Genomic DNA, 17242 nt, shown 5'->3' with positions numbered 1-17242 from the left:
ATCCTGCACTGCATACATACTGCATACTGTACTGCATACATACTGCATACTGTACTTCATACATACTGCATACTGTACTTCATACATACTGCATACATACTGCATACTGGATGCACTGCATACATACTGCATACTGCACTACATTCATACTGCATACTGTACTGCATACATACTGCATACTGTACTGCATACATACTGCATACTGTACTTCATACATACTTCCTACTGTACTGCATACATACTGCATACTGAAGTGCATACATCCTGCATACTGTACTACATACATGCATTATACTGTACTGCATTCATACTGTATACTGTACTGCATACATACTGCATAATACTATATACTGTACTGCCTACATACTGCATACTTACTGCATACATACTACATACTGTACTGCATATATACTGCATACAGTACTCCATTCATAATGCATACTGTACTACATTCATACTGCATACTGTACTACATTCATACTGCATACTGTACTGCATACATACTGCATACTGTACTACATACTGTACTTCATACATACTGCATACTGCACTGCATACATACTGCATACTGTACTGCATACATACTGAATCCTCTACTTCATACATACTGCATACTGTACTTCATACATACTGCATACATACTGCATACTGTACTGCATACATACTGCATACTTACATTCATACTGCATACTGTACTGCATACATACTGCATACTGTACTGCATACATACTGCATACTGTACTGCATACTGTACTGCATACATATGTAATACATACTTCCTACTGTACTGCATACATACTGCATACTGGACTGCATACTGTACTGCATACATACTGCATACTGAATGCATATATACTGCATACTGTACTGCATACATACTGCATACTGGACTGCATACATACTGCATACATACTGCATACTGTACTGCATACTGTACTGCATACATATTGCCTACTGTACTGCATACATACTGCATACTGGACTGCATACATACCTCAAACTGTACTTCATACATACTGCATACTGTACTACATACATGCTGCCTACTGTACTTCATACATACTGCATACTGCGTACTGTACTGCATACATACTGCGTATGTATGGCATTCTGTACTGCTTACATAATGCATACCGTACTGCATATTGCATACTTTACTGCATACTGCAAACTGTACTGCATACTTACATACTGTACTGCCTACATACTGCATACATACTGCATACTGTATTGCATACATACTGCATACATAAAGCATACTGTACTGCATAAATATGTAATACATACTTCCTACTGTACTGCATACATACTGCATACTGAAGTGCATACATCCTGCATACTGTACTACATACATGCATTATACTGTACTGCATTCATACTGTATACTGTACTGCATACATACTGCATAATACTATATACTGTACTGCCTACATACTGCATACTTACTGCATACATACTACATACTGTACTGCATATATACTGCATACTGTACTCCATTCATACTGCATACTGTACTACATTCATACTGCATACTGTACTGCATACATACTGCATACTGTACTACATACTGTACTTCATACATACTGCATACTGCACTGCATACATACTGCATACTGTACTGCATACATACTGAATCCTCTACTTCATACATACTGCATACTGTACTTCATACATACTGCATACATACTGCATACTGTACTGCATACATACTGCATACTGCACTACATTCATACTGCATACTGTACTGCATACATACTGCATACTGTACTGCATACATACTGCATACTGTACTGCATACTATACTGCATACATATGTAATACATATTTCCTACGGTACTGCATACATACTGCATACTGGACGGCATACTGTACTGCATACATATGTAATACATACTTCCTACTGTACTGCATACATACTGCATACTGGAATGCATATATACTGCATACTGTACTGCATACATACTGCATACTGGACTGCATACATACTGCATACTGTACTGCATACTGTACTGCATACATATTGCCTACTGTACTGCATACATACTGCATACTGGACTGCATACATACCTCAAACTGTACTTCATACATACTGCATACTGTACTACATACATGCTGCCTACTGTACTTCATACATACTGCATACTGTACTGCATACATACTGCATACAGTACTACATACATACTACATACTCTACTGCATACATTCTGCATACTGTACTGCATACATGTACTTCTTACATACTGCGTACTGTACTGCATACATACTGCAGTACTGTATGGCATTCTGTACTGCTTACATGCTGCATACTGAAGTGCATACATCCTGCATACTGTACTATATACATGCATTATACTGTACTGCATTCATACTGTATACTGTACTGCATACATACTGCATAATACTATATACTGTACTGCCTACATACTGCATACTTACTGCATACATACTACATACTGTACTGCATATATATTGCATACTGTACTCCATTCATAAGGCATACTGTACTACATTCATACTGCATACTGTACTACATTCATACTGCATACTGTACTGCATACATACTGCATACTGTACTACATACATACTGCATACTGTACTTCATACATACTGCATACTGTACTTCATACATACTGCATACTGTACTTCATACATACTGCATACTGTACTGCATACATACTGCATACTGCACTACATTCATACTGCATAATGTACTGCATACATACTGCATACATAAAGCATACTGTACAGCATAAATATGTAATACATACTTCCTACTGTACTGCATACATACTGCATACTGAAGTGCATACATCCTGCATACTGTACTACATACATGCATTATACTGTACTGCATTCATACTGTATACTGTACTGCATACATACTGCATAATACTGTATACTGTACTGCCTACATACTGCATACTTACTGCATACATACGACATACTGTACTGCATATATACTGCATACTGTACTCCATTCATAATGCATACTGTACTACATTCATACTGCATACTGTACTACATTCATACTGCATACTGTACTGCATACATACTGCATACTGTACTACATACTGTACTTCATACATACTGCATACTGCACTGCATACATACTGCATACTGTACTGCATACATACTGAATCCTCTACTTCATACATACTGCATACTGTACTTCATACATACTGCATACATACTGCATACTGTACTGCATACATACTGCATACTGCACTACATTCATACTGCATACTGTACTGCATACATACTGCATACTGTACTGCATACATACTGCATACTGTACTGCATACTGTACTGCATACAAATGTAATACATACTTCCTACTGTACTGCATACATACTGCATACTGGAATGCATATATACTGCATACTGTACTGCATACATACTGCATACTGGACTGCATACATACTGCATACATACTGCATACTGTACTGCATACTGTACTGCATACATATTGCCTACTGTACTGCATACATACTGCATACTGGATTGCATACATACCTCAAACTGTACTTCATACATACTGCATACTGTACTACATACATGCTGCCTACTGTACTTCATACATACTGCGTACTGTACTGCATACATACTGCATACAGTACTACATACATACTACACACTCTACTGCATACATTCTGCATACTGTACTGCATACTGTACTTCTTACATACTGCATACTGCGTACTGTACTGCATACATACTGCGTACTGTATGGCATTCTGTACTGCTTACATAATGCATACTGTACTGCATATTGCATACTTTACTGCATACTGCAAACTGTACTGCATACTTACATACTGTACTGCCTACATACTGCATACATACTGCATACATACTGCATACCGTGCATAGTACTGCATACATCCTGCATACTGTACTATATACATGCATTATACTGTACTGCATTCATACTGTATACTGTACTGCATACATACTGCATAATACTATATACTGTACTGCCTACATACTGCATACTTACTGCATACATACTACATACGGTACTGCATATATACTGCATACTGTACTCCATTCATAAGGCATACTGTACTACATTCATACTGCATACTGTACTACATTCATACTGCATACTGTACTGCATACATACTGCATACTGTACTACATACATACTGCATACTGTACTTCATACATACTGCATACTGCACTGCATACATACTGCATACTGTACTGCATACATACTGCATACTGTACTTCATACATACTGCATACTGTACTTCATACATACTGCATACATACTGCATACTGTACTGCATACATACTGCATACTGCACTACATTCATACTGCATACTGTACTGCATACATACTGCATACTGTACTGCATACATACTGCATACTGTACTTCATACATACTGCATACTGTACTTCATACATACTGCATACTGCACTTCATACATTCTGCATACTGTACTTCATACATACTGCATACTGTACTTCATACATGCTGAATACTTTAAAACCACATTTAGAAGAAGACGGATGTAACATTACTCTATTAAATTTCCAAATGAAAAAGTGTGTTGGTGATGTTTTGCTTGACCTTGTAGGTTGGTTTCCGCATTCAGTGAAACACATTATAACTAAGATGTCCGTCCCCCTTTTGTCTTCCCCTCTCAACAGGTTAACAGGATTTCAGATCCCACCTCCCGTCACCAGCACAGGGTCCATATTTTCACTACGGCTTACCAGTGACTTTGCAGTAAGCGCTCATGGATTTAAGATGGCTTATGAAGGTGAGACAGAAAAAACACTCACTGTTGTTTCTTGAGAGAGAGAGAGATGGTCACGGTCAAACGACATAACTTTTGTATTCAGTCAAATGATACTCAGAGGTTGTTAAAATTATCGTCTTTTGTTCACAAAATTTGAATTTGCATTTAATTAGAAACGTTACATCTCCACGGAAAGTGTAAATATACATCATCCTAAACATTTTCTCATTTCATCTACTGTCTGGCTCATGTATTATGACAACATTTGGTCCCATTGACCCGGATCTCAACATTTCCCCTCTGTCCCAAACCATTTCTCTTTCCAGAGGTGCATATTATATCACACAGCAGATGGTGCAGGGAATTAGCTGAACTAATGGATGTGCTAACTCATCTCTGTCGAGAGCAGTGCAGAAGTAGACAGAAATGCAGGGGCTGTCTAAATATGAAGTATCCCTCTGTGGCAGTAGGTTATGTCTAGGCTCCTCTCTTCTCCTCTCCTCTCCTCTCCTCTCCTCTCCTCTCCCTCTCCTCTCCTCTCCTCTCCTCTCCTCTCCTCTCCTCTCTATCCCCTCTCTACTCTATCCTCTGCCCCCTCTCATTCTTGTGATTTTAGTTCAGTGAGGCTCTTAGTGACTCAGATATAATTTTAGCTTAGTGATGCTCGCAGTTACTCAGATATGATTTTAGCTCAGTGATGGTCTTAGTGACTCATGATTTTAGCTCAGTGATGGTCTTAGTGACTCAGATATGATTTTAGCTCAGTGATGGTCTTAGTGACTCAGATATGATTTTAGCTCAGTGATGGTCTTAGTGACTCAGATATTATTTTAGCTCAGTGATGGTCTTAGTGATTCAGATATGATTTTAGCTCAGTGATGGTCTTAGTGACTCAGATATGATTTTAGCTCAGTGATGGTCTTAGTGACTCAGATATGATTTTAGCTCAGTGATGGTCTTAGTGATTCAGATATGATTTTAGCTCAGTGATGGTCTTAGTGACTCAGATATGATTTTAGCTCAGTGATGGTCTTAGTGACTCAGATATGATTTTAGCTCAGTGATGTTCTTAGTGATTCAGATATGATTTTAGCTCAGTGATGTTCTTAGTGACTCAGATATGATTTTAGCTCAGTGATGGTCTTAGTGATTCAGATATGATTTTAGCTCAGTGATGTTCTTAGTGACTCAGATATGATTTTAGCTCAGTGTTGGTCTTAGTTACTCAGATATTATTTTAGCTCAGTGGTACTCACAGAGGCCCTGGTCAAAAGTAGTGCACTATAGAGGGAATAGGGTGCCATTCGGGACACAGGGAGAGGTGATGGAAACTCACTGTGTTACCTGTCATTCATCCATCGAAGGAGCAGAGAGAAAAACAAGTTCGACTCTCAGTGTGTTTATACTGATTAATGGGTCTCAAACATTCCTCTCCTCTTCTCTCCTCTCCTCCAGTTAATAATGTGTCTCAGGCAGTCCTTTGTCTCCTGTCCTGTCCTGTCCTCTCCTCTCCTCTAGTTAATGTGTCTCAAACAGTCCTCTGGAGAATGCACAACCTCAACCCTGTTTTAATAGGGAGTGTGCTTCTCATACTGCCCTGAAAACTGTTGTTTTCTGAAGAGATTGGTTAGCTAGCTATATTTATATACTGAATGTGGTAGTTCTCAGAAAATATTGGTTAACTAGTTATATTTATGGACTGTATCTGATAGTTTTCTGAAGAGATTGGTTAGCTAGCTATATTTATATACTGAATGTGGTCGGTTTCAGAAAATATTGGTTAACTAGTTATATTTATGGATTGTATCTGACAGTTTTCTGTAGAGATTGGTTAGCTAGCTATATTTATATACTGTATATGCTAGTTTTCTATAGAGATTGGTTAGCTAGCTATATTTATATACTGTATATGCTAGTTTTCTGTAGAGATTGGTTAGCTAGCTATATTTATATACTGTATATGCTAGTTTTCTGTAGAGATTGGTTAGCTAGCTATATTTATATACTGTATATGCTAGTTTTCTGTAGAGATTGGTTAGCTAGCTATATTTATATACTGTATATGCTAGTTTTCTGTAGAGATTGGTTAGCTAGCTATATTTATATACTGTATATGCTAGTTTTCTGTAGAGATTGGTTAGCTAGCTATATTTATATACCTTATATGCTAGTTTTCTGAAGAGATTGGTTAGCTAGCTATATTTATATACTGTATATGCTAGTTTTCTGTAGAGATTGGTTAGCTAGCTATATTTATATACTGTATATGCTAGTTTTCTGAAGAGATTGGTTAGCTAGCTATATTTATATACTGTATATGCTAGTTTTCTGTAGAGATTGGTTAGCTAGCTATATTTATATACTGTATATGCTAGTTTTCTGTAGAGATTGGTTAGCTAGCTATATTTATGGACTGTATATGCTAGTTCTCTGAAGAGATTGGTTAGCTAGCTATATTTATATACCTTATATGCTAGTTTTCTGAAGAGATTGGTTAGCTAGCTATATTTATATACTGTATATGCTAGTTTTCTGTAGAGATTGGTTAGCTAGCTATATTTATATACTGTATATGCTAGTTTTCTGTAGAGATTGGTTAGCTAGCTATATTTATGGACGGTACATGCTAGTTTTCTGAAGAGATTGGTTAGCTAGCTATATTTATATACTGTATATGCTAGTTTTCTGTAGAGATTGGTTAGCTAGCTATATTTATGGACTGTATATGCTAGTTTTCTGTAGAGATTGGTTAGCTAGCTATACTTATAGACTGTAGCTTTGATAAGACGTGTGTCTATCTTGAAGTGTCTGTATTTTAATGGCACCACTGCAGACCTATTATCTAGTGTATAAGCGCGAGACATGTGTCTTCCTCAGAATAGGTTTCTGGATCACAGTCGATCCATAATGTAAATCTAAATACTTTATGTTTTTGTTGTTGACATCTCAGTGGATGTTGTCTATTGAGTGAAAACTTTCTCTGCACTGTGTTTACAAGTTGTTTAGCTGTGTGTGTGTGTGTGTGTGTGTGTGTGTGTGTGTGTGTGTGTGTGTGTGTGTGTGTGTGTGTGTGTGTGTGTGTGTGTGTGTGTGTGTGTGGGGGTGATGAGGGTTGACTAATTCTGCTGCTATGAAACCCCAGTGTTCCCAGCAATGTAGTACAGGGCTCCTGTGGGAGATTTATGTTGCTCAAAACACACACACACACACACACACACACACACACACACACCCTACACACACAGTGTTCACACACAGTGTTCCCGTTTGAGTTGCACACCTAGTGTTCCTTTGGGTTACACACGCACACACACAACACACACAGTGCCACTCCACACCCTCATATTCTTCAAAGGGCTACACAGTCATTAGCTATACAGGGAAATAAATAGCTCTCCCCTAGAGAGACCTCTGAGCCAACTACCTCATTTACTTGTTCACATAACTCATACGGTGTTCCCAAATGGCACCCCTATTCCCTCTGTGTCTCTCCGTGCAACAAAGAGCCCTGGTCAAATGTAGTGCACTATAATAGGAGTTGTTCTGTTCAACCCCTAGTTTGGGTTGCAGCCCCTAGTGTTCTGTTTGGGTTGCAGCCCCTAGTGTTCCGTTTGGGTTTCCGCAGCCCCTAGTGTTCCCCCTAGTTTGGGTTGCAGCCCCTAGTGTTCCGTTTGGGTTGCAGCCCCTAGTGTTCCGTTTGGGTTGCAGCCCCTAGTGTTCCGTTTGGGTTGCAGCCCCTAGTGTTCCGTTTGGGTTGCAGCCCCTAGTGTTCTGTTGTTCTGTTTGGGTTGCAGCCCCTAGTGTTCTGTTTGGGTTGCAACCCCTAGTGTTCTGTTTGGGTTGCAACCCCTAGTGTTCCGGGTTTAGTGTTCCGTTTGGGTTGCAGCCCCTAGTGTTCCGTTTGGGTTGCAGCCCCTAGTGTTCCCGTTTGGGTTGCAGCCCCTAGTGTTCTGTTTGGGTTGCAACCCCTAGTGTTCCGTTTGGGTTGCAACCCCTAGTGTTCCGTTTGGGTTGCAACCCCTAGTGTTCTGTTTGGGTTGCAACCCCTAGTGTTCTGTTTGGGTTGCAGCCCCTAGTGTTCTGTTTGGGTTGCAGCCCCTAGTGTTCTGTTTGGGTTGCAACCCCTAGTGTTCCGTTTGGGTTGCAGCCCCTAGTGTTCTGTTTGGGTTGCAACCCCTAGTGTTCTGTTTGGGTTGCAGCCCCTAGTGTTCTGTTTGGGTTGCAACCCCTAGTGTTCTGTTTGGGTTGCAGCCCCTAGTGTTCTGTTTGGGTTGCAACCCCAGCCCCTAGTGTTCCGTTTGGGTTGCAGCCCCTAGTGTTCCAGTTTTCCGTTTGGGTTGCAGCCCCTTGGGTTGCAGCCCCTAGTGTTCCGTTTGGGTTGCAGCCCCTAGTGTTCTGTTTGGGTTGCAACCCCTAGTGTTCTGTTTGGGTTACAGCCCCTAGTGTTCCGTTTGGGTTGCAACCCCTAGTGTTCCGTTTGGGTTGCAGCCCATAGTGTTCCGTTTGGGTTGCAGCCCCTAGTGTTCTGTTTGGGTTGCAGCCCCTAGTGTTTCCGTTTGGGTTGCAACCCCTAGTGTTCTGTTTGGGTTGCAACCCCTAGTGTTCTGTTTGGGTTGCAACCCCTAGTACCACTGAGTTTACCTCTTTAAGGAATACCTAGGATAGGATAAGTAATCCTTCTCACCCCCCTTTTAAGATTTGATGCACTATTGTAAAGTGAAGTTCCACTGGATGTCATAAGGTGAATGCACCAATTTGTAAGTCGCTCTGGATAAGAGCGTCTGCTAAATGACTTAAATGTAAATGTAATGTAAATGTGAGGCAAGTCTACTGCTGCTGTTGCTCCTGTTGTACACTTGACGAGTTTTGTTCCAAATCGTCATATCGACCAATTTCTCACTTTTGTTTTCTTTTCATCAGAAATGATTGCTTATGGGTGCCTTCACGTGGTGTTTGTCTAAAATATTGCTGTCCTCAGATTTTTTCTTATTAATAGATTTTAAGACGTGTATTGAAATGGGTTTTGTTGCAAAAAAAAAATCCCTCTATATATCCATTGTTAAGATGAAATGAAATGTTCATATCCTGTATTTGATTTATGTGGTTGTCTGAGTCTCACCTAGTTATCTTAAGATGAATGTACTAACTCAAAGTCGCTCTGGGTAAGAGCATATGAGTCAAGTGTAAGTATTATACATACAGGACTCATACTACTGTATTGATTCAGTATTTTATATACAGGTCTCATACTACTATATTGATTCAGTATTTTACATACAGGTCTCATACTACTGTATTGATTCAGTATTTTATATACAGGTCTCATACTACTGTAGTGATTCAGTATTTTATATACAGGTCTCATACTACTGTATTGATTCAGTATTTTATATACAGGTCTCATACTACTGTATTGATTCAGTATTTTATATACAGGTCTCATACTACTGTATTGATTCAGTATTTCATATACAGGACTCATAATACTGTATTGATTCAGTATTTTATATACAGGTCTCATATTACTGTATTGATTCAGTATTTTATATACAGGTCTCATACTACTGTATTGATTCAGTATTTTATATACAGGTATTATACTACTGTATTGATTCAGTATTTTATATACAGGTCTCATACTACTGTATTGATTCAGTATTTTATATACAGGTCTCATACTACTGTATTGATTCAGTATTTTATATACAGGTATTATACTACTGTATTGATTCAGTATTTTATATACAGGTCTCATACTACTGTATTGATTCAGTATTTTACATACAGGACTCATATTACTGTATTGATTCAGTATTTTACGTACAGGTCTTATACTACTGTATTGAGTCAGTATTTTATATACAGGTCTCATACATATTGTTACCCCAGGAAATCTTAGGTTTTACTACATACAGTTGGGAGGAACTATTGGATATAAGAGCAACGTCAACTCACCAACATTACGACCAGGAATACGACTTTCCCGAAGCGGATCCTCTGTTCGGCCACCACCACCCAGGACAATGGATCGGATCCCAGCCGGCGACCCAAAACAACGACTCCGTAGAAGAAGGGGCAGACGGAGCGGTCTTCTGGTCAGGCTCCGTAGTCGGGCACATCGCGCAACGCTCCCGAGCATACTACTCGCCAATGTCCAGTCTCTTGACAACAAGGTAGACAAAATCCGAGCAAGGGTAGCATTCCAGAGGGACATCAGTGACTGTAACATTCTTTGTTTCATGGGAACATGGCTCACTGGAGAGACGCTATCGGAGTCGGTGCAGCCACCTGGTTTCTTCGCGCATCGCGCAGACAGAAACAAGCATCTCTCTGGTAAGAAGAAGGGCGGGGGTGTATGCCTTATGATTAACAAGTCGTGTTGTGATCATAACAACATACAGGAACTCAAGTCCTTTTGTTCACATGACTTAGAATTCATCACAATCAAATGCAGACCACATTATCTACCAGCTAAATTCTCTTCGATCATTATCATAGTCGTGTATATTCCCCCAAGCAGACACATCGACGGACCTGAAAGAACTTCATTGGAGTAAACTGGAAACCACATATCCTGAGGCTGCCTTTATTGTAGCTCCCTGCCTATAGACAGAAACTAAAACAGGAAGCTCCCGCGCTCAGGTCTGTTCAACGCTGGTCCGACCAATCGGATTCCACGCTTCAAGATTGCTTCGACCACGTGGACTGGGATATGTTCCTCATTGCGACGAACAACAACATTGATGATTACTCTGATTCGGTGTGTGAGTTTACTAACAAGTGCATCGGTGATGTTGTACACACAGCAACTATTAAAACATTCCCCAACCAGAAACTGTGGATTGATGGCAGCATTCACGCAAAACTGAAGTGCGAACCACTGCTTTTAATCAGGGCAAGGTGACCAGAAACATGACCGAATACAGACAGTGTATTCCACCCGCAAGGCAATCAAACAAGCTAAGCATCAATACAGAGACAAAGTGGAGTCACAATTAAACGGCTCAGACACTAGAGGTATGTGGCAGGGTCTACAGTCAATCACGGACTACAAAAGAAAAGCCAGCCCTGTTGCGGATCACGATGTCTTGCTCCCAGACAAACTAAACAACGTTTTTGCTCGCTTTGAGGACAATACAGTATCACTGACATGGGCCGCTACCAAAACCTGCGGGCTTTCCTTCACTGCAGCCGACGTGAGTAAAACATTTAAACGTGTTAACCCTCGCAAGGCTGCAGGCCCAGACGGCATCCCCAGCCCCGCGTCCTCAGATCATGCGCAGACCAGCTGGCTGGTGTGTTCACGGACATATTCAACCAATCCTTATCCCAGTCTGCTGTCCCCACATGCTTCAAGAGGGCCACCATTGTTCCTGTTCCCAAGAAAGCTAAGGTAACTGAGCTAAATGACTACTGCCCTGTAGCACTCACTTCCGTCATCATGAAGAGCTTTGAGAAACTAGTCAAGGACCATATCACCTCCATCCTACCTGACACCCTAGACCCACTACAATTTGCTTATCAAACCAATAGGGGCGGCAGCGTAGCCTAGTGGTTAGAGCGTTGGACTAGTAACCAGAAGGTTGTGAGGTCAAACCCCCGAGCTGACAAGGTACAAATCTGTCGTTCTGCCCCTGAACAGGCAGTTAAACCCACTGTTCCCAGGCTGTCATTGAAAATAAGAATATGTTCTTAACTGACTTGCCTGGTTAAATAAAGGGAAAAACTATTAAAAAAAAAAAATAATAATAATAAAATAAATAGGTCCACAGACGATGCAATCGCCACCACCTGCACACTGCACACTGCCCTAACCCATCTGGACAAGAGGAATACCTATGTGAGAATGCTGTTCATCGACTACAGCTCAGCATTTAACACCACAGTACCCTCCAAACTCGTCATTAAGCTCGAGACCCTGGGTCTCGACCCCGCCCTGTGCAACTGGGTCCTGGACTTCCTGACGGGCCTGCTAACACCTGCTAACCATGTGTATGTGACAAATAAAGTTGATTTGATTTGTATTGATTCAGTATTTTACATACAGATCTCATACTACTGTATTGATTCAGTATTTTAACATGTTTTTAAATATTGATGTCACAAATGTATAATTTTCACAGTTAAACAAATTAAAAGTAGTTATTTGTTTCATGTGACTGTGTATAAACGTAGCAGTACTACTGATTTCTCTGAGAGTGAGGCAGATATATATTATTACTGTGTAAAAACGTAGCAGTACTACTGATTTCTCTGAGACTGAGGCAGATATATATTATTACTGTGTAAAAACGTAGCAGTACTACTGATTTCTCTGAGAGTGAGGCAGATATATATTATTACTGTGTAAAAACGTAGCAGTACTACTGATTTCTCTGAGACTGAGGCAGATATATATTATTACTGTGTAAAAACGTAGCAGTACTACTGATTTCTCTGAGAGTTAGGCAGATATATATTATGACTGTGTAAAACCTAGCAGTACTACTGACCAGAAGCATTATGAGCTCATGTACTGCTGGACTGGGCATGGAATTGACCTGATTTTTCTGAATGGGTTATTTTAGTTTCCTGTTTGTCATGAAACATAGCCACGCCCCTCGAGTTATAATGAGTGTTTGTCATGAAACGTAGCCACGCCCCTCGAGTTATAATGAGTGTTTAAATGAAGCGTAGCCACGCCCCTCGAGTTATAATGAGTGTTCAAATGAAACGTAGCCACACCCCTAGAGTTATAATGAGTGTTTATATGAAATGTAGCCACGCCCCTAGAGGTATAATGAGTGTTTATATGAAACGTAGCCACACCCCTAGAGTTATAATGAGTGTTTAAATGAAACGTAGCCACGCCAATGGGGTTATAATGAGTGTTTAAATGAAACGTAGCCACGCCCCTAGAGTTATAATGAGTGTTTAAATGAAACGTAGCCACGCCCCTAGAGTTATAATGAGTGTTCAAATGAAACGTAGCCACACCCCTAGAGTTATAATGAGTGTTTATATGAAATGTAGCCACGCCCCTAGAGGTATAATGAGTGTTTAAATGAAACGTAGCCACGCCCCTCGAGTTATAATGACTGTTTATATGAAACGTAGCCACGCCCCTAGAGTTACAATGAGTGTTTATATGAAACGTAGCCACGCCCCTAGAGTTATAATGAGTGTTTATATGAAACGTAGCCACGCCCCTCGAGTTATAATGAGTGTTTATTTGAAACGTAGCCACGCCCCTCAAGTTATAACGAGTGTTTATATGAAACGTAGCCACGCCCCTAGAGTTATAATGAGTGTTTATATGAAACGTAGCCACGCCCCTAGAGTTATAATGAGTGTTTATATGAAACGTAGCCACGCCCCCAGAGTTATAATGAGTGTTTATATGAAACGTAGCCACGCCCCTCGAGTTATAATGAGTGTTTATATGAAACGTAGCCACGCCCCTCGAGTTATAATGAGTGTTTATATGAAACGTAGCCACGCCCCTCAAGTTATAACGAGTGTTTATATGAAACGTAGCCACGCCCCTAGAGTTATAATGAGTGTTTATATGAAACGTAGCCACGCCCCTCAAGTTATAACGAGTGTTTATATGAAACGTAGCCACGCCCCTCAAGTTATAACGAGTGTTTATATGAAACGTAGCCACGCCCCTCAAGTTATAACGAGTGTTTATATGAAACATAGCCACGCCCCTAGAGTTATAATGAGTGTTTATATGAAACGTAGCCACAGCCCTCGAGTTATAACGAGTGTTTATATGAAACGTAGCCACGCCCCTAGAGTTATAACGAGTGTTTATATGAAATGTAGCCACGCCCCTAGAGTTATAATGAGTGTTTATATGAAACGTAGCCACGCCCCTCGAGTTATAACGAGTGTTTATATGAAACGTAGCCACGCCCCTAGAGTTATAATGAGTGTTTATATGAAACGTAGCCACGCCCCTCGAGTTATAACGAGTGTTTGTATGAAACGTAGCCACGCCCCTAGAGTTATAATGAGTGTTTATATGAAACGTAGCCACGCCCCTAGAGTTATAACGAGTGTTTATATGAAACGTAGCCACGCCCCTAGAGTTATAACGAGTGTTTATATGAAACGTAGCCACGCCCCTAGAGTTATAACGAGTGTTTATATGAAACGTAGCCACGCCCCTAGAGTTATAATGAGTGTTTATATGAAACGTAGCCACGCCCCTAGAGTTATAACGAGTGTTTATATGAAATGTAGCCACGCCCCTAGAGTTATAATGAGTGTTTATATGAAACGTAGCCACGCCCCTAGAGTTATAACGAGTGTTTATATGAAATGTAGCCACGCCCCTCGAGTTATAACGAGTGTTTATATGAAACGTAGCCACGCCCCTCGAGTTATAACGAGTGTTTATATGAAACGTAGCCACGCCCCTCGAGTTATAACGAGTGTTTATATGAAACGTAGCCACGCCCCTAGAGTTATAACGAGTGTTTGTATGAAACGTAGCCACGCCCCTAGAGTTATAATGAGTGTTTATATGAAACGTAGCCACGCCCTAGAGTTATAATGAGTGTTTATATGAAACGTAGCCACGCCCTAGAGTTATAACGAGTGTTTATATGAAACGTTACGCCCCTAGAGTTATAATGAGTGTTTATATGAAACGTAGCCACGCCCTAGAGTTATAATGAGTGTTTATATGAAACGTAGCCACGCCCCTAGAGTTATAACGAGTGTTTATATGAAATGTTTAGCCACGCCCCTAGAGTTATAACGAGTGTTTATATGAAATGTAGCCACGCCCCTAGAGTTATAATGAGTGTTTATATGAAACGTGCCACGCCCTCAGTTATAACGAGTGTTTATATGAAATGTAGCCACGCCCCTAGAGTTATAATGAGTGTTTATATGAAACGTAGCCACGCCCCTCAGAGTTATAACGAGTGTTTATATGAAACGTAGCCACGCCCTAGAGTTATAATGAGTGTTTATATGAAACGTAGCCACGCCCCTCAGAGTTATAACGAGTGTTTATATGAAACATGCCACGCCCTAAGTTATAACGAGTGTTTATATGAAACGAATGGCCACGCCCCTCAGAGTTATAACGAGTGTTTATATGAAACATAGCCACGCCCCTAGAGTTATAATGAGTGTTTATATGAAACGTAGCCACAGCCCTCGAGTTATAACGAGTGTTTATATGAAACGTAGCCACGCCCCTAGAGTTATAACGAGTGTTTATATGAAATGTAGCCACGCCCCTAGAGTTATAATGAGTGTTTATATGAAACGTAGCCACGCCCCTCGAGTTATAACGAGTGTTTATATGAAACGTAGCCACGCCCCTAGAGTTATAATGAGTGTTTATATGAAACGTAGCCACGCCCCTCGAGTTATAACGAGTGTTTGTATGAAACGTAGCCACGCCCCTAGAGTTATAATGAGTGTTTATATGAAACGTAGCCACGCCCCTAGAGTTATAACGAGTGTTTATATGAAACGTAGCCACGCCCCTAGAGTTATAACGAGTGTTTATATGAAACGTAGCCACGCCCCTAGAGTTATAACGAGTGTTTATATGAAACGTAGCCACGCCCCTAGAGTTATAATGAGTGTTTATATGAAACGTAGCCACGCCCCTAGAGTTATAACGAGTGTTTATATGAAATGTAGCCACGCCCCTAGAGTTATAATGAGTGTTTATATGAAACGTAGCCACGCCCTAGAGTTATAACGAGTGTTTATATGAAATGTAGCCACGCCCTATAGTTATAACGAGTGTTTATATGAAATTTGTAGCCAAAAAGAAAATTATAACTGAGTGTTTATATGAAACGTAGCCACGCCTCTGAGTTATAACGAGTGTTTATATGAAACGTAGCCACGCCCCTCGAGTTATAACGAATGTTTATATGAAACTGTAGCCACGCCCCTAGAGTTATAACGAGTGTTTATATGATCCAATGCCTCCCCTTGCTTTAAACCAGAATGTAGCCACGCCCCTAGAGTTATAATGAGTGTTTATATGAAACGTAGCCACGCCCTTTTGTAGTTATAACGAGTGTTTATATGAAACGGTGCCACGCCCTAGAGTTATAATGAGTGTTTATATGAAACGTAGCCACGCCCTCGAGTTATAATAGTGTTTGTATGAAACTCCACGCCCCTAGAGTTATAATGAGTGTTTATATGAAACGTATAGAGTTATAACTGTGTTTATATGAAACTGTAGCCACGCCCTAGAGTTATAACGAGTGTTTATATGAAACGAATAGCCACGCCCCTAGAGTTATAATGAGTGTTTATAATGAAACGTCCACGCCCTAGAGTTATAATGAGTGTTTATATGAAACGAATATTCCCCTAGAGTTATAATTCTGTAGTGTTTAATGAAATGTAGCCATTCTGCCCCTAGAGTTATAATGAGTGTTTATATGAAACGTAGCCACGCCCCTAGAGTTATAACTGAGTGTTTAGTGATGAAATGTAGCCACGCCTCGAGTTATAACGAGTGTTT

At 40.2% G+C, this 17242-nt stretch overlaps 1 protein-coding gene across 1 annotated transcript in view; it reads left to right on the top strand.

Annotated features, from left to right (window-relative positions):
* LOC127929643 (uncharacterized) overlaps nt 1-17242 on the top strand; it is a 133503-nt gene that overhangs the window by 84645 nt on the left and 31616 nt on the right. Inside the window, exon 3 of the mRNA XM_052517669.1 lies at nt 4655-4767. Within this exon, the coding sequence (XP_052373629.1) occupies nt 4655-4767 (113 nt within the window). The remainder of the gene's footprint in view (nt 1-4654; nt 4768-17242) is intronic.

Source organism: Oncorhynchus keta, unplaced genomic scaffold (genome assembly GCF_023373465.1).
Source record: "Oncorhynchus keta strain PuntledgeMale-10-30-2019 unplaced genomic scaffold, Oket_V2 Un_scaffold_9339_pilon_pilon, whole genome shotgun sequence".
Lineage (NCBI taxonomy): Eukaryota > Metazoa > Chordata > Actinopteri > Salmoniformes > Salmonidae > Oncorhynchus > Oncorhynchus keta.
This window is presented reverse-complemented; position numbering and strand designations above follow the sequence as displayed.